We start from the raw sequence: 17415 nt of genomic DNA, 5'->3' as shown, positions 1-17415 counted from the left end.
GTACTGTTGTGGAGTTTCACTGCTTCAGCAGGGGCCGGTGCCCGAGGAAGGGAGACGCCCTGGGCCGGGGCTTTGCGTTCAGCTCTGCCAAAGCTGAGGATAATGACGCTCCGGGGTTTAGCACGCCGGTGACATTGCAACCCCCCCCCCCCCCCCGCCCCCAGCGACGCTTCCTGGGGACCCTTTTACCAATTTCACCAGTATGATAAAACTGAAGGCAGCCAGGCGCCGTGTTTCAACTCTGCAAGTGATGCTCGCAAGGCTTTCTAAGCTAATTTTTAGTAAGACGATGGAGATGAAGGCCCCGCTGCACCGAGCGCTCGCGCGGCTCCTGGCTCTGGCTCGCTCTGTAGGGGTTGGGAACAGGTTGCAGCAGCCTGACCCACCTTCCTCAGCCTCCTCGTTGCTCAGGCTGCTGCCAAGCGCTCGGCTCCATCGATCCAAAAACCCCTGAAGGTCTTTGTCGGGGCCGGCCCCGGCTGGCTCCTGAGCGGGCGCCCCCCGTCGCCGTCGGCCACCCCAGGGACCCGAGGTGGGAGCCGCCGGGGCGCCCGGCCCCACCGGGGCTGTGCCGCACCCCGAGCTCCCTCCGGCTGCCCCTCCCCAGCGAAAGGTTTGGGTTTCTTAGAACAGCTCTGACTGCCGCAAAGATTAAAACAAGTTTTTATTGGAAACGTTCACTATACGACGGCTAAATGGCTTCGGTACACTTTCAGGGAGCCTGTACGCAGCGCTTGCTGGAAAAGGCCCCTGAAATACAGAAAGCATGAGGACTGGAGTATGAAAAGTGAACAAATCACCAGCGATTGATGCAGATTTCAAAGTGTCTAGAAGTACCATCTGCCTTTACTCCTGAAACCTAACCCAGTGTCCTAGTGCTAGTCTGGAAATCGATCTCCGCTACTGGGCCTGGCTGGCCCGTGTAACTCTTCACAGCATTTGTTTTACATTCAGTTAAGAAATGTCATGGTTGCCTCTTAAATACTGTTCCCCGTAACATCTAAATAAAATGCCCGTTCTATGTACAGTGCAGCCGGTGGCCGTCAGCTCTACCTGCTGGAAGGCGTGTCAGGAGGACGCGGGATAGTCCTGGCAGGCACAGGGGCGCGGGGGGGGTCAGCTACTGCCAGGCACCCTGAGCCTCGCTTCAATTTTGTTGCCTAGAAATGATTGAACGTGGGCAGAATTCCAGGGGGGGTTTGTTTCTATAGGGGTTGACTTCACCTACGGAAGGATTCCCTAATGCTGAACCCTGGGGGGCTGAGTCCGGACGGGGCCGTTCTGCCTCCGCGAGGGGCTGGCAGGAGCTGGGGAAGCCGAGGGAACGGCGGCCGCCGCTCAGCTCTGGTTATTCTGCTGCTGAGCCTGGAGTGTCCCCACCTCTCCCCTCCAGCAACCAAAGTCTCTTTTTCACAGTAATAAAGCTGCTGTGGCCCTCCCTAGCACGTCAGGAACATGCCCCTGCACTGAGGTAAAGCAGAGTAGGCTTGTCAGGATTAAAATGCACTTTAAAGTCATCTGAGGACACTAATTCCCTAAAGCACGAGCTCTCGTCTGTTCCTGCTTTTAATCCCTCATTGCTGCGTCCACTAGAGTTGCCATCTGTCTTCAGAACAGCCCTCTTGTCTGCTTCCACCCTCTCATGCCCTCAGCTTATCACACAGGGCAGCTGCCCCTCTGCTTATTTTGGTAATTGCTGGAGCAAGCACCTGGAATGTTTGAAGGGAATGGGAGTAACTGGGGAGGGAAAGGAACAGTCTTGGCTTTGAGGTTAAAAATAAAGCATCGGTGACATCTGCTACTCTCCTGGTACCCAGCAGCGTGAGGTAAAGACGGAAGGCCAGGCCACTAAAGCTTGCCATTTGGGCTCTTGTTTTGGCATTCATTCCCCCCCAGGGAGGAGGAGACCCAAATCTTCCCTTCAAGCCCAGCTCACAGCCCAGGCTGCTCCACCTCGCCGCGCTCCCGCCGGCGCAGCCCGGAGCTGCAACCCCCCGCAGCTCAGGCCAAGCCCCTGCGCTGCATTCACCTGCCCCAGCAGCAACTCGAGTTCCTTCTGTCATCAACTGTCTGATGACATTACCTGGGACCTTCCCGGGGGCCTTTCCTGGAGGTTCTCCTGGTCTAGTTCCAGGGGAGCTGCTGCAGCCAAACAAAGTGGGGCTCCTGAAGCCCTGGGTGCAGGTGTGGGGAGTGGATTTCCCTCCCCCAGCTCTGGGCAGTTTTCCTGGGTGCAGCCAGAGCCACGGCTTAAGAGGAGAGATGCTGTTTCTTCATGTTTCTCCCTCTATTACAGGAGCTGCAGGGAAGGCAGCCCTTGTCCCCCGGCAGCTCCCCCTGACCTTGGCAGTTTTCTGGTCTTTCCCTTTGGACACTCACAAAGGGGAGAGCAGCTGCAGCAATGGCTCAGGGAATGAAGTGGTAACGCCCGGCTGTTAAATGCAACTTGGGCTTAACTTCTGCGTGCCCTGAAGCTCAAACATCCAACCCAAGTGGAGCAGTTCCTGTCTTTACAAACCTCTCCATCTGGCTTTCCTCTCTGGGAAGCCACTAACTGCACAGCTTCACCCAGCCCGCAGCATTGCAGAGGGAGGCAGGATGACCACACAGAGCCCTCAGCCCTGTCTCTGCTCCCTTGTGCTTCGCAGCTTTGTTCTCCAATGCGTCTGTGAGTGCTCTGATGGGCTGTAGCACCGGCTTCATCAAGGCTCTAGGAATTAGCACCACCTGCCCAGAGAAGGGGGAAGGAAAACAACCCCAGGAAGCGGGTGCTAGTGGCTGCAGAGACTCTGCTGCCTGGACACGGAGGAGTGGATGCCCGCTCCCATCAGCGGGAGCTGTGGTTGAGCTCTCCTGGTGATAAGGGAAGGCCTCCTACTCCTTGCTCAGCAGCTGGGCTGTCAGGGCTCTGCTAGCAGGTCTCAGCAATAAACTGGAGAGGGAATGACTGGGTTAACCCTGCAAGCACAGACATGCAATCAGTCGGAGCATCCTCTCACAGCAAGGGGACGAACCCTCCACGGCTCCCTTGGAGACTGCAGGGAGATCCTGGGCCAGAAAAGCTGAGTAGCTCCCTGCAAGAGTGGGACAGGGAGGAAGAGGAGGGCTAGAGCTGGCGCAGGGCCTGTCCCAGAAGCTCCAGGTGAGGGGGACAGGAGCTCTGTTCAGTCCCTGCCGCCCCTGCTCCCTTGGAGCCAGGGTGGCTTTACTCCCAGTGCCGCAGCAGCGCGGCGTCAGCGCCGGGGCACGGTCTGCAGGGAGCAGTTAAAACTGGCTGCTGCCACAGCTGGGGCAAGTGGGAATGTGCAGTGAATTCCCTTTAAAAAAATAGTACAAAATTATTTGGCTAATAAATTAGAAAGTCACTTGGTCACTGCTGCGGGGAACTGTGGCTGTTCGTCCCGGGGTAGGGCCTGGGGGGGTGACCCTGGGGCCAGAAGCCAGTTCAGCCCAGGCGAGGGGATTACTGCTTGCGCGTTCCCAGCTGGAAGCGGGCTTCCTCGGAGATCCCGTACTGCTCCAGGGGGTCCTGCAGCAAGAGCACAGGGAAGGCACCAGTGAAACCCAGACAAGGCGGGGGGGAAGCCAGCAGGGCCGTCCCCCAGCCAGCCTGCAGCCTGGGGCTGGGCGCAGATCCCCGTCGCGTGCTGGATTTATCCCAGTCCAGCCCCTGGCTGCTGTTTCTGGTGCAGAAAGTTGAGCAGCCCTCGGGGAGGACACGGTGGATAACCACGGTCTGTGGGCTTCAGTCCACGCTGGCACAGGAGCGTGCAGGTGAGCTGCAGCCACCTCGGGCGGGGAAGCTCTGCGGAGCCTGGCAGGGGTGTGAGCAGCAGCTCAACCCCTGTATGCTCTGATCTGGCCAGGGCTGCCCGTCAACTCTTCCAGAGAACCGCTGGGAGTCTGGGCTAGCCCGGGCCAGACCTGCCCAGCCACAAACCTCGGGCTACTCCGCCACTGGAAGAATGTGTGTACCAGGGTTGGAGCTGAGCACAGTGCAGGCTGCTCGGTGGAGGAAGGCTCTCGGGCCTGGTTGTTGAGACCATGGCTTCAGGAACTGGTTTACTACGGGATCTCTCTTATACACGTGGCAGCAGCCTTGTGCGGGACAGCTGGCAGCAACACCCCAGATCACCAGCTCCGGTCCAAACCCATCGGTCACCACCTGACAAGCTGACTTGAAGGGACTCACCTTCCCTGTCATTTTCTGGATCTCATTCCGGTAGAAAATCAAGCTCCTCCTCATGAACTCATAGCTGTAAGACAGGAACAGACCATGCAGCAGGCTGAGCAGAAAAGGATGTGGAGAAGTTTCAGATGCTATTTAGAGCTGAAGGGAAGCTTGCTTGGGAGGAGGCGACCGCTTTCCCCCCTGGGTTCACCACAAGCTGATCACAGTAAAAAAAAAAAACCAGCACAGAGCACACAACACAGACCTCGCGCTGGTGGCTCAGCCCACCTGGCTCGCTTGAGTGCCTCAATCCACTCCTGACACTGCTCTTCACTGTCGCATTCAAAGCAGTATTTCCTCTCCGGCTCCTCAACAAAACCTGTCAGGGATAAGGAAAAGGCTTAAGGGAGCTCCTGGCAGAGCTGCGTGTGCTCCAGTCTCCCACCCCAGCAAGAGCCAGCCTCTGCCAGGCCACAGTCAGCACCTCTCTTCAACAACGATGATCTGTGACCAAGCTGGTAACCCAGGCCTCTGTCCCATCTCCCTTACCCTGGGTGGCTCCACGCTGGCCTGGCGCAGCTGCCTACAGCGTTCCTCAGCTCAGAGTAGCCAAAGACTTCAGAGAGGAAAGAGCAACTTCTCCAACTGCGAGCGACAGCTCAGAACTGAACTGGACCAACGTGGCTGGATTCAGGACTGAAACTCCCCAAGCCTCCTCACAGTCACCAGAGATTCAGGAATGAAAGTGGAAAACGGCCCCGAGGAAGTGATTTTCATCTATGCAAAGGGCAGCCATCTGAGGAGTTCAACTGCAGTCAGAGAAGGCACCGACCTGTCTTTACTGGAGGCTTTTGGGAATTTGGTACTGTGCACGGTGGAAAGCAAGTCCCTGTGCAACTCCAGTTCTTTACCAAGACAGAATCAGGACATCTAATTAAATACACTGTCTCCAGAGCTCTGCTCTTTAGTACACAGTCCACAGAGATCTAGGCTGCTGCTGAGAAATAACTGGGTCAGGCTGCATCCAAACCCCTCAGGGCTGCTGTGTGGGGACACAACCTGATGCCAACTGCCCTCAGTTTTAACACTTTTCTCAGGAATCCTCATTCACCAGAACTCCCGACAGTCCTAAAGCCCCAGAAATTCAGAGCGTGGTGCTTAGAGAGATCGGTATGTTCAGGCTGTCTGAGGGTCCTTTGGAGGCTGCAAGAACACCACCCCTCCCGGCTAACAGAGGAGACAAGGCTCTGCACAGAAAAGCAGCTGTGCCCGACAACCAGGCCAAAAGATATGGGGATGGCCTTGGAGAAACATCCTGTTATTTTCGCCACATACCTCTCGCACAATGATTAGTTGTTGGATGAAAGGCTGCTTACAAAGGACGACACGCCATGAGCCAGCTGGAGCCACGGCTATCAACACAAGGACAAACAGCGTGGCGGGAGGACTGGTGCTAGATTAGCCCGACAGATGGTTTATCTGAGGCTCACTTTTTTTTTTTTTTTTTTTTTTTGATAAAATGCAATAGCACAGAAGCAGCGATCTGTCAATACCAAACCCTCCTTGAGTGGGATTTCCACAGGCACTACACCGTGGTCTGTCTGTTGTTACTGCTTCTCTCCTCACGTGCAGCTGTGCAAATCACACAGTTTCAGCCACCGATGAAACATCGCTGTCCTCGGGATGGGGGACAGCAACGCCAGAGTAACAACTGGCAGCTGAGGAGGAGGAGGAGGGCTGAGGAGCACTAACCCCGCTGTTACCGGAGAAAGCGAGGGAAAAGCAGAAACCAAGCAGTAAAACGTTGCCTTTTATGTAGCCCTATTTGCCACGAGAGAAACGCAGAGGGAATGCATACACAGAACTCACTGATGGAGAAGACGTTCTCCTCCTCTTTGGTGATCCGGCAGTGCTCCAGCAGCAGAGCTCCAATGGGCTGGAAAAGACCCGGCGAGAGGGTTCAATCCACATCGTCCACCAGTGTGACAGTGAGAACCCTCAGAGGTTGCCTAGTGCCTTTTAGCTCCATAACCTGGTGCTACTTTTAAAGTAATTCAGTCTAATTGTACGAATGTTCCATGTTCTTTTAATCAACCTTTTTGTGTCCGCTGACATGTTTCACTGTGCTAGCCCTACCTGTAACACTTCCCATACACTAACGAGGTGTTAAACATTTCTACTGGCTCAGATTCAGCCTGGGCTTTAGCATTCGTTTCTGTGATGCAAAGGCAGTGAAGTTTACTTCCTTGCTCAGTAAATCAAGTGCAGAGGAAGTATTTAGCACGACACACAGAACAACTCACATTGTACTTTGTAAGGGCAGTCCTCAAGCCTTGCAAGAGGTTAAGAACAGCGTGTCGATGGAACTAGAACAGCTCAGGATAAACAAATTGTCGGTATTATTTGCTCTCCAGTGCACGCTGAGCAAGGACATGAGAACCAAAGGGTGATACAAGCCATAAACAAAAACAACCCACAAGCAAATTCTTTTGTCCAAGCTAAACAAAACACAAGAGGCAAATAAGGCAGCCAGGAAGATACTGAAAAACCTGGTTTACTATGTATTTCTGGCACAACAGTTTTACACGAGCACCCTCCACCTACCTGCTGAGCTACTGTTGATCCTTTCAAGATCACCCTCTCCCCTCCATCAGAGCACACAGGGGTGCTTAACAAAAAAACACCAGAAAAGAAGAGAGCAGGGCAGCGCCGGGTGGCAGCGAAGGAGACGTGCCGTGTCCTCGGAGCCTCGTCCCCCACCGGCGCAGGAGCCACAGCGGAGTCTGTCCACAGACACGTGCCAGAGCGACTGCTCCGTGCCCCAGCAGAGCAGCTCTCAGAGCCTGCGCTTCGGCAGGAAGGACAAAAGGGCTCTTCTGAAAACGAGAGCTCGGCTGTTATCAGGGTAAAATATTTATGATGGACTAAGTCTAAAAACGCCACTAAAAGCTTTCCAGTTCCTTTGTTTATAGCACCAGCACGTACACAGCACCTTTCCTCACACACATTATTAAGATTGCTTTTATATTCATTTTCCAACAAACGAATCGAGTTATCGAGGGATTCATTAAAAACATCAACAGATCTCAGCAGTGGCAAAGCCAGAAACAGACCCCAAAGGTCCCATCCCTCATTTCTTTTTTTTCCTAGACCTAGGCAGGCCTTCTGCACACCCCAAAATAACAATATTGACAGGGTACAGCCACAAAAGCTTCCCAGTAACAGTGAGCATTGTATGCAATAAAATTCCTGGCATGAAAAAGAAGAAACAATGCTAGTTCTTTTCCTGGGAGAGCAAAATAGCAGCTTCCCCTTACAGTTTAGCAGATAAGGCACAGTCCTACAAACAAACGTTACAGACTCCACCTTTTGCAGTTCTGGGGCAACAGTTATGTTTAAAAGCTCCGTTCCCAGCTCACAGGAGAAGCACCTGGGTGCGGTTAGATGGCAGTGCCTCTCCTCACCCCCACGAGCTTTTGCTGGGTTGACAGAAGAGGAAATGTGGGCGCTGCATCCTGGCTCTGGCAGCCTGTTACTGTCCCATTTCACAGAGCCCACGCAACCGGTCCACGGAAAAAAGCCGAGGGAGGGAGGAAAACAAACAACGACAGCAGAGCAGATTCCTTACCTCCGCTTCATCTGTCCGGAAGTAGAAGAGAAAGTTGACAACAAGCTTCACCAGGCGTTTCTTTAACACTGCAAAGAAAAACAAGTGGTGAGGTGGGTGGAAGGGCCAAGCCAGCCGGCACGGGGGGAGCGGAGGGAAGCCCCTTCCCCCCTGCCATGGCACCGGTGCAGCCGAAAGCTCCAGCACAGCCTTTTGCTCCGGGAGCAGCTCACAACGGGGACCCTCCTGCCGCCGTGGGGTGACAAAAGCCACTCTGCAGCTTCTCGAGTGGGCGCTGGGCAGAGCCCGGGGCACCCCCGGGAGGGCTCGGGACGGCGGGGAGCCCCGGCCGGGGGGGGGGCCCCTCGGAGCGCCAGCGGCCACCCGAAGGCCCCGGGCGCAGCAGAGGCCCAGCACACGGGAGCGAGGTTTCTTTTTCTAACGCTCTGCTGTTCGCAAGAAACCGGTTTGCGAGAAAATTCGCTGCGGGGTGCGTGTGTGTGTGTGTGTGGGGGGATTTGCAGAAACTCTTCCTCCAGCGCTCCGGGCCCCCGCCAGCCCAGGCCCACCCCGGCCTTGATGCCACCACTCACGCTCCTCACTCCCGACTCACCAGTCCTCCCACTCTGTTCCCAGTCCCCCGATACCCCCAACGCTCCACAGCTCCCGCCCGGTCCTGTTCCCACCCGCAGTTTCCCAATCCTGATTCTCCAGTACCCACCCCCCCCCCCCCCCCCCAGGGCGCCCGGTTCTCCCAGTCCCCCCGCAGGCCCAGTCCTGTCCTGTGCCACCGCCCTCAGCGCCCCCCCCCCCCCTCACCGCTCCCCTTCTTGGGCACCCGCATCAAGATCTCGGCCGCCTTCTCGGCGGGCTGCCGGGCCAGGGACAGCAGCTCCCGCTCGTTGTACCGCATGGCGAGACACCCCCCACCCCGGTTTCCCCCCCCCACCCCACCCGCCCGCCCCGGTCACTGCGGCCGCCCCATCGCCCCGGAACCGCTCGGCCCGGAAGCGGCACCCGGGGACGGGAAGGGGGGGGGGGGGGCGGCGCATGCGCGGGAGCAGAGAGCGGGGCCGCGGCAGCGGTACGGGCCGGGCCGGGCCGGGGGGGCCTTGTGGGGGGGTGACCCTTGCTGAGGAGCGCTTGGAGGATGTTTGAGGGGGGCTTTGACCCTTACGGGGGGGCTGGGGGTGTTTGGGGGGGGCTTTGGATCTTGCTGAGGGGTTGGGGGTGTTTGTGGGGGGCTTTGGCTCTGGCTGAGGGGTTGGGGGTGTTTGTGGGGGGGCTTTGGCTATTGCTGAGGGGTTGGGGGTGTTTGTGGGGGGGCTTTGGCTATTGCTGAGGGGTTGGGGGTGTTTGTGGGGGGGCTTTGGCTCTGGCTGAGGGGTTGGGGGTGTTTGTGGGGGGCTTTGGCTCTGGCTGAGGGGTTGGGGGTGTTTGTGGGGGGCTTTGGCTCTGGCTGAGGGGTTGGGGGTGTTTGTGGGGGGGCTTTGGCTCTGGCTGAGGGGTTGGGGGTGTTTGTGGTGGGGCTTTGGCTATTGCTGAGGGGTTGGGGGTGTTTGTGGGGGGGCTTTGGCTATTGCTGAGGGGTTGGGGGTGTTTGTGGGGGAGCTTTGGCTCTGGCTGAGGGGTTGGGGGTGTTTGTGGGGGGGCTTTGGCTCTTGCTGAGGGGTTGGGGGTGTTTGTGGTGGGGCTTTGGCTATTGCTGAGGGGTTGGGGGTGTTTGTGGTGGGGCTTTGGCTCTGGCTGAGGGGTTGGGGGTGTTTGTGGGGGGCTTTGGCTCTGGCTGAGGGGTTGGGGGTGTTTGTGGGGGGCTTTGGCTCTTGCTGAGGGGTTGGGTGTTTGTGGTGGGGCTTTGGCTCTTGCTGAGGGGTTGGGGGTGTTTGTGGGGGGCTTTGGCTCTGGCTGAGGGGTTGGGGGTGTTTGTGGGGGGCTTTGGCTCTTCTTGGGTGTTATTCAAGGGGGGCTTTTCTTCCTGCTTTGGAGATGAGATGTTCGAGGGGGACTTTGACCCTTGCTGGGGTGCTGGGGGTGTTTGTGTGGATTTTGGCCCTGGCTGGGGGGTGTTTGAAGGGGGCTTTTCCTCCTGCTGAGGGGCCAGATGTCTCTGTGGCTTTCCTGCAAAGGTCTTACCCTCACTGAGGGATTTGTGTATGTGTGGGGGGGCTCTGGCCCTCGTTGAGGGAAGGGTGGGGGGTGTCTGGGACCTCCCGTGGGGTTTGGGGACAGTGTACAGAGGCCCTGACTTTCCTGGGGGGGGGGGGGGGGGGGGGCTCTGCCCTTCGCAGAGAGTTGGGGGCTGTGTGGGGGTGGCTCTGGGGTCTTGGGGGGCACTGGGGTGGTGGAGCAGTGACTAACCTTGGTGGTGGAGAGGAGCTTTGGCCGGCGGCGGGTTCAGGGGCTGTTCGCTGTCAAGGTGGAGGGTTGGAGGTTCCTTTTTGGGGGGGCTGGGGGGAGTCGCTGGTGGGGCTGTTGCCCATTGCTGGGGCCCAGCTGAGCTTGAGCAGGAATACGTCTCTACGTAGAAGAGGTGGCTGAGAAAATAGGAAGGGCTCTGGGGGCTTGTTTGGGTCGTTTTATTTCTACTGACCTTACTGAGTCAGTGGTACAAGACTTGCTCCATTTGAAATTGTGTCCCGTGGCGAGTGGCCAGGGCACGGTTTGTCGTGCTTGTCTCATGTCCTTACCGACGGGCCCAGATAGTGGTGTCTACTCCCGGTTAGGAGGAGCATTCGTTATTGCTCACGTTGCTTTTCCTCATTTTTCCAGATTCTCTCTTTCTCCATAAGTAGCTGAAGCACAGGAGTTCCCACCATGGATTTTCAGCATCGTCCTGGAGGTAAAACTGGAAGCGGAGGCGTAGCCTCTGCCTCAGAAAGTAACCGAGACCGCAGGGAGAGGCTCCGGCAGCTGGCTTTGGAAACCATCGACATCAACAAGGTGAGCCTTGGCCCCCTGCCTAGGAAAGGAAAGACCCGGTGCTCCCGTCCTGCAGGCTGTGGTGGGGATAAGTTTAGAGCTTTGCCCGAGTGAAACGGCTTGGAGGGCGAGAGATTTAGTGGAGAGTTGTGGACTGGAATCTGGTTTCTGGGAGTGTGGGAGTTGAATGAGAAACATTTGTGACGGGGCTGACCAGAGAGATGCCAGCAGTTGCGTATTCAAGTAGCCGTTACATTATTTTCAGCCTTCTCAGGACTGGTTTGTATTTTACTGTTTCCTGCCTGCAGTTGGGTATGCTGTCACCAATTAACAAAGCTGCTATTGTTTCTGTTGTCATTGTCCTAAAACAGTGTTATGCTATTCATTTAAATCTACAAACTCAGTTCTCCCAGTGCAGCAAAAGTTCGACAGTATTTTGATTATTCTGTTTTTTTGCCATGTATTTTGCTTGTAACTTTTTAATTATTCTCTTTCTAGGACCCTTATTTTATGAAAAATCACTTGGGCTCTTACGAATGCAAGCTTTGCCTAACGCTGCACAACAATGAGGTGAGTTGAAGAGCTGTCTGTCTTGATCTTGGCAGCAGGTATTTTAGAATAATAGCGCAAGAACCTGGGACGTGCCTGATGACTGACAGCTGAAGTGATGGTAGGTGGGTAGTGGCTTCTGTGCGTTAAACCTGACAGTTTCTGACAGTTCAGCAGTTGAGAGCAGTCTGCAATTCTTAAGTGAGATTCCTCTCTGCTAAGGATTAAAATATGCTTGTCAACAGGTGATACAGAGTGACAATTATCTTTCAGTGTAGGAACGGTCCTGTCTTCGTTTAACTTTCTTCTACCTTGTGTTTTATTTTAGGGAAGTTACTTAGCACATACCCAGGGGAAGAAGCATCAGACCAATTTGTAAGTCATTCTCTACTGTAGCTTTATGCTCCATTACCTAAGCACTTTAAAATGATGATTGTATGCATTTATGAGTCTTGAAGTCCATTACACAATAGCACACCGCATGTATGTTCTTTGACTGTGCTTGTTTCCTAGTGAACAGTCTGGCACTGGCCAGGAGGTACAGACCAGATCTCCTCCAAAAAAACGGTGCTGACAAGCTCCATTTTGAGCTCAAGTTTAAAGCCAGTTGTGAGATTTCTGAAGGAAGCGAGAGAAAAAGTTTCAAAAGCAAACTGTCTGAGACTAGGTGTAAGAATCTGGTTATGTGAATACAGAGTGGGAGAAGTTTGTAGGTTTTATTTTAAGAAATTGAGCTTGCTTTGGTTTAGATGACTAGTTTGTGGGTTTTTTTTCTTTTTTATTTCAAGAAGTAAGTCTTCTCAAATCTATCTGTGGAGGGGGCACCAAGGTCATCTTGCGGGTGGTTAAGATAATTGAGATGACAGCCTTTAGTCAGAGGAAGGCTTGGATACAGTTGGTCTGTAGTGGTGCATGGAAGAGAAATAGCAGGTTTTCCTGGCATGCTGTCTGTGAAATGCTGAATATTCTGTTCTAAGGGATTCAAACTGCTCCTACTGTATCCCTTAGAAACAAGTGCAGCTAACCTTTTTTTAATTTGACACCTTTCAAATTAATCCAGGGCCCGTCGTGCTGCCAAGGAAGCGAAGGAAGCCCCTGCCCAGCCTGCACCAGAAAAAGTCAAAGTGGAAGTGAAGAAATTTGTGAAGATTGGACGACCGGGTTACAAAGGTGTCTCAGGGGTGTCTGTCATGGGAGACACCTAATGCCTGCTGGAGCTTGCCTGAAGTGCAGTGCTGGGGATGTGAATTATTAATTAGTCTTTTTAGCAGATCTGTCCATGAATAAGATATGGGTTTATCTCCTGATGTCCTTTATTGTTTAAATTACCCATGGAACATCTCTTTATTGCTGACAGTGAGAGAACCATTTTAATAATAGATTGGTATGTCTCAGTCTTTCAGCTCTTATTAGTAGTCCTGCAGGAGATGATGACATTGTTTCAGTCTCTCTTCTCCTTTTATTGTGTTGTACCACCTTTCACTAATGCTCATAAATCACTCATTGCATGTATAGCTCAAGTTTTTTCGCTGATCTCCTCACTGTTTTGTTTTGGCCTTCAGTACTCAACTTGCTTTCTTTATCTCCCAGCTTTGTTCTGCAGTGCACGGTGGCTTTGCCCCACAGAAGTGGAATTTCAGCAAAGATGCTTAGTAGCTTCGGCTAAAGACAATGTGGCGTTTTGTTTGATAAATGGGAGAAACATCTTGTAATACTTTGTTGTTGGAAGCTTTGTGTGTTGCCTAGAGCAGAAATAACATTGCTCTAACCCTGCTGTGCGAGGTACTGAGCTTTCTTATTTTCGTTACAGTGACCAAACAGAGAGATCCAGAAACAGGCCAGCAGAGCCTTCTCTTCCAGGTAAGGGCCCTGTTAAAATTTTTGGTGTCTGGGTTAACCAAGTCAAAGTGCTGCTAAATGAACAGTTCTTTGCAGGATTCATGAAATAAATTCTTAAAAAATAGGCCTTACCTTGCTAGTCCTCTGCTCTTGATTGTACCAAGCAAATCCATGTTCGTAGTTGTCAAGCTGTTTCCTGTGGTGGCACTAGGTTTTCTGTCTGGAACCGATCTCTCGATGTGCTTCGTGGTTGAGGGATTTGTTTTGTACGAAGTGGGAGTGAAAAGGGGATGTTCTCCTTAATGCTGCAATAACCCCCCCAACAGATTGATTATCCGGAGATTGCAGAAAGCATCATGCCTCGTCATCGGTTCATGTCAGCCTACGAGCAAAGGATTGAGCCCCCTGATAGACGCTGGCAATACCTTTTGATGGCAGCGGAGCCCTACGAAACCATAGCGTTCAAGGTAAGATTTGGGATTAACTGATTGTTGGGAAAGCTCCCTTCCCATGTTTTCCAATACATTAATTCCCAGTGAACGTAATTATAGACTTCTGTTCTAGCCTTCAACGGGTTAATGGAATGGAAAGGGGGGTTAAGAAGACATGACTGGAAGTCATTAAACCCTCCTGAGAATTAGTGGAGGACTCTGGCATGAAAACTAGGCTGTGTGCTGAGCTCTGGGGAGCCATTGAATTCTCAGTGTCTGGCACAGAAAGGAGCTCTCTGGGCTTTGCTCCTCAGCCTTTGTGCAGATGTTGAGAAGGTTTTTTGCCAGCACACTTGTCCTTGACCGATAGGGAAGTAACTTAATTCTTTCCTGCCCCTATCTCTATCTAACAACATCCGAGATTAGCGCATCTCACAAAGGCCTGGAATAACCGTGCTTATCTTGCAGGCTCTGGTACTAAAAAGGGCCACTGAGCTAAGCTGGTGGCACTAATAACAGCTCCTTCTTTTTCCTTGCAGGTGCCAAGCAGAGAAATCGACAAAGCGGAAGGAAAGTTTTGGACCCACTGGAACAGGGAAACCAAACAGGTACCTGGAGCACTGCAACATCTTTCTTAAGGGTTAAAGAGGGAAGCGGGAAGGCAGAGCAGCATGGGGGGAGAGGCAGTGCAGGAAGAGTGCACCTCAGTGAGACCCGTGCTGGCTTCGATGCTCAAGCCTTCATTCCTTCAATGTAACTGTGCAGTGACGCCTCCCGACAGAAAGATCTTCCTCTGTGTGATCTTTGTGAGAATTTAACCTGGGAGGCAGAGTCCTCGGCTGCTGTCAGCAGCGGCAGAAAGGTGCGTGGGCGTGCAACACCAGTGCCCTCTCTGCGGCTGCTCACGGCGTGTTTCCTGCACGCCGCTGGCTGTGGTGAGCCTGGGGCGTGGATGCCCCCGCTGGGCATCCTGGGGGGGAGCAGGGGCTGGAGATACCGACCCCATCACAGATGGCTGAGTGCTTAGAATGAGTTTCAGAGGAGTTAAAGTGCTGGACGGTACCGGTGCAAGCCATGGAGGCTGCCCGGGGTGGAAAGGCAGCCGTGATCTGTGACGGGGAGAGGTCAGGAGAGATCCGTGGACAGAGCAGCTGTGTTCTGTGACGGCACGGAGTTGTCCTGAGGATTAATCGTTCTCTTCTCTTTGCTTTTCTCCCCTCCCCAGTTCTTCCTTCAATTCCATTTCAAGATGGAGAAGCCCCCAGCTCCCCCAAACCTCCCTCCAGGGCCCCCAACTGTGAAGCGGCCTCCTCCACCTCCGCTGATGAACGGCTTGCCCCCCCGGCCCCCCCTGCCAGACTCCATGCCGCCGCCTCCTCCGGGAGGCATGACTCTGCCTCCCATGCCTCCCTCCGGGCCAGTGCCACCACCTCCAGTGCCACCTCAGTTGCCACCAGCACCCGGTGTACCTCCCCCTGCTCCTCTGCCACCCATGATGAGGCCACCTCTCCCCACGGAGGGGCCAGGCACCATCCCCCCTCCGCCTCCCTCCAACTGAGCCTCCTCCTGGACTCAGTCCCGCTGGACTCCTCTAGCTCGTATCTTTTTATATGCAGATCACGACTGATTCAGAGAAATATTTCTGTTTTGTATGCCCGTGAATTTGACTAAATCCTGTAGGTTCATTAAAAGGTTTTCAGTTTTCCTTTCTCTGTGTTTTCCTGTGTTTTGGTTAAAACTCTTGCTGTGTGTTCACTTTCTTTAGCCCTTCGACAGATAAAACATTCCCAATCTGGTTACATTTTGGAATTCTCCAAAGAGGAGGCAAAGGATTGGAAATTTCTAGGCACCTCAACCTCTTCCTAACTGAATAGCTACATCAACCTCGGCTCAGCTGTGTTGGCTTAATGTATTACCCCCTCTTAGAGTGCTTGATGTGTATCCCATAAATTACCAGCCAGTTAATCAGTTGCTATTCAACCAAAGTCCTTTAGCAAGCTGTTCATTCAGTGCTGGGGAGACTTGTCATAGACAGACAGAAAGGATTCTGTTACTGCAGCACCAGTAATCGCAGCAGTGGGCAGAATGGAGGGCAAGCAGAATTCTCTAAATCCAGTTTTCTCTTGTCTTCCTGCTGAATTACGGTCTCAATCGGCGGAGCATCGCTCCTGCTGCATTTGGAAACCTCCTTTCTCCTGGGTGCCAGAGCACTGTACTGTAGCTCAGGTGTTGCCAGCTAAAAGCTGGAAACATCTCTGCTGCGGAAATCAGTTTGGACTGCTGCTCAGGAGTCCTTGAAAAGTGCCAGGCGATTTCCTTGACAATTTTAGAAAGAGTCATCCTTCCCTGGTACGCAGCTGCCTGGCTCCTACCCGCTGCTCGCTGTTCGTGCCAAACATGGGTTCACAAACAAAATGTTGGTGCTCTCGTCTGTGGCGGGGGCTGGGATCTCTGGGAATGTTCTGTCAAAAGAAATTGCCAAAGCTGCAGTGATATTAAATCTTAGTTTATTATTACAATTCATCAGATGTTGTCTGTGGCACTCTGAAGCACCTGCTGTTGTGTAGGATTTTTATTGTATATATCCTCCCGCTAGTAGACTAGTTTTGGCAAGCTTTTGGCTCTCTGTGGTTTATATTTATACTAACATTTCCTTCAAGCAATCATTTGGTTCCCATTAAGAAGTAGACGCTGTTCTGAGATTTCTCCTCTCTGCCCTTTGCAGGGTTCCTTTCGCTCAGCTGGGGTGTCTCGGTGGGTAGAGGCATCGCTGGGGGCCGGGCTGCCTGACCCGGCCTTGCTCTCGGCCAGCGCCTGGCTCGCCTCCGGGGCCGGGGGGGAGGCTGAGCTCGCCGCAGCCCTGCAGCTGCCCGACCCTTTGATGGAGGAATCTAAGCCTTTGCCTCTTCTGGCCTGACACGGGGTCGCCCTCGGTCCCACCCGGGCGTGCTTGGCCCTCGCTGGCTTTACCGCCGTGCTGGAAGCCCTTTGTCTCGAGCTGAGCTGGCCCGATGCCCCGGTCGGCTTGTGGGGGTGGGTGTCCCCGCTGCCAGGTGCGTGTCCTTTGTCACAGCTCCTGGAGGAGAGCGGTCACCTTCAGCCCTTCGCTGTGGTGCCCCTCGCCCCTCTCCCGTTTGGGTGCGCAGTCCGTTTCTGACACGTAGCCAGATCCTGAGCTCCGAGCTGTAAAAGTCTTGGAAACCCGGAGAAGGGTCTGAATGTGCATTGGAACGTTTTTGCATGTACAGTTCCCCTGGCCCTTCATTGCCAAAACCAGGAGACGCCCTGGCTGGGGGGATGTCTCTCTGAAGCGGCTTAGGTAGGTGGCGTTGATAAGTCCAAGTGTTACGGTGGGTATTGGCCTCTCGTAGAGGGAAAAGTCCTTCTAATACGTGCGTGGTCAGACTTTCTAAGCCAACTCTCAAGTGTTCAAAGTCATCAGGCTGCTGCTGCACCCCACGAGATTCCCCCTTCAGAGGCTGAAGCAGCCTGGGGGGCTCCGGAGATGTGTTACGAGCCTCTGCAGGGCGGCCTCTCCAAACTGCGGCGCACGAGGTGCCGGCTGAGGGGGAGGCTTTCCAGTGGAGAGAGTTGAACACTTTCCATACATCTACTTAGTTGCTGCCATTATCTGTCTCCATCCCCCTCCTAGTCTGGCTAATTCTTCCCTTCTGGTGTTTCACTGCTGGTGGGAATAGCATGTGCCAGTGCCCATGAAGATCCAAGTCTAGACATCCGTCCTCCTTTAGAAAACATCCAAAGTCAAGGACGTGCTTCCCTACGAGTAAAAGAAACAGCTTTAATTTTTTTACATTTCCAATACTAGGGGCAAACCCAAAAATAGAACAAAAAAGTTTCTTTGAAACATCCCTCCCTCCTCTCTAGCATGACGGTCTTTG

General features: G+C 53.7%; 2 protein-coding genes across 5 annotated transcripts; one reads left to right on the top strand and one right to left on the bottom strand.

The window, feature by feature from the left end:
* Positions 1-647: 647 nt before the first annotated feature.
* PLEKHJ1 (pleckstrin homology domain containing J1) lies at positions 648-8717 on the bottom strand. Its single transcript, XM_042794350.1, has 6 exons — positions 8598-8717; positions 7800-7867; positions 6041-6107; positions 4460-4550; positions 4193-4256; positions 648-3529 (listed from the first exon to the last, which is right to left on the bottom strand). Exons 1-6 carry the CDS (start codon positions 8689-8691, stop codon positions 3464-3466), a joined length of 450 nt encoding a protein of 149 aa, XP_042650284.1. The 5' UTR covers positions 8692-8717; the 3' UTR covers positions 648-3463.
* SF3A2 (splicing factor 3a subunit 2) lies at positions 7815-15226 on the top strand. 4 transcript variants are annotated; one of them, XM_033002471.2, is made up of 9 exons: positions 7815-7891; positions 10548-10718; positions 11196-11267; positions 11575-11621; positions 12307-12416; positions 13057-13106; positions 13412-13552; positions 14056-14124; positions 14742-15226. In XM_033002471.2, exons 2-9 carry the CDS (start codon positions 10593-10595, stop codon positions 15072-15074), a joined length of 948 nt encoding a protein of 315 aa, XP_032858362.1. In that variant the 5' UTR covers positions 7815-7891; positions 10548-10592; the 3' UTR covers positions 15075-15226. The 4 variants fall into 4 exon arrangements, with proteins under 4 accessions (XP_032858362.1, XP_042650282.1, XP_042650283.1 ...); XM_042794348.1 differs by lacking the exon at positions 7815-7891 and adding an exon at positions 8814-8862; XM_042794349.1 differs by lacking the exon at positions 7815-7891 and adding an exon at positions 8845-8867.
* The last annotated feature ends 2189 nt before the right edge of the window (positions 15227-17415 follow it).

Source organism: Tyto alba, unplaced genomic scaffold (assembly GCF_018691265.1).
Source record: "Tyto alba isolate M040663 unplaced genomic scaffold, T.alba_DEE_v4.0 Super-Scaffold_20000042, whole genome shotgun sequence".
In the NCBI taxonomy this organism is placed as follows: Eukaryota; Metazoa; Chordata; class Aves; order Strigiformes; family Tytonidae; genus Tyto; species Tyto alba.
This window is presented reverse-complemented; position numbering and strand designations above follow the sequence as displayed.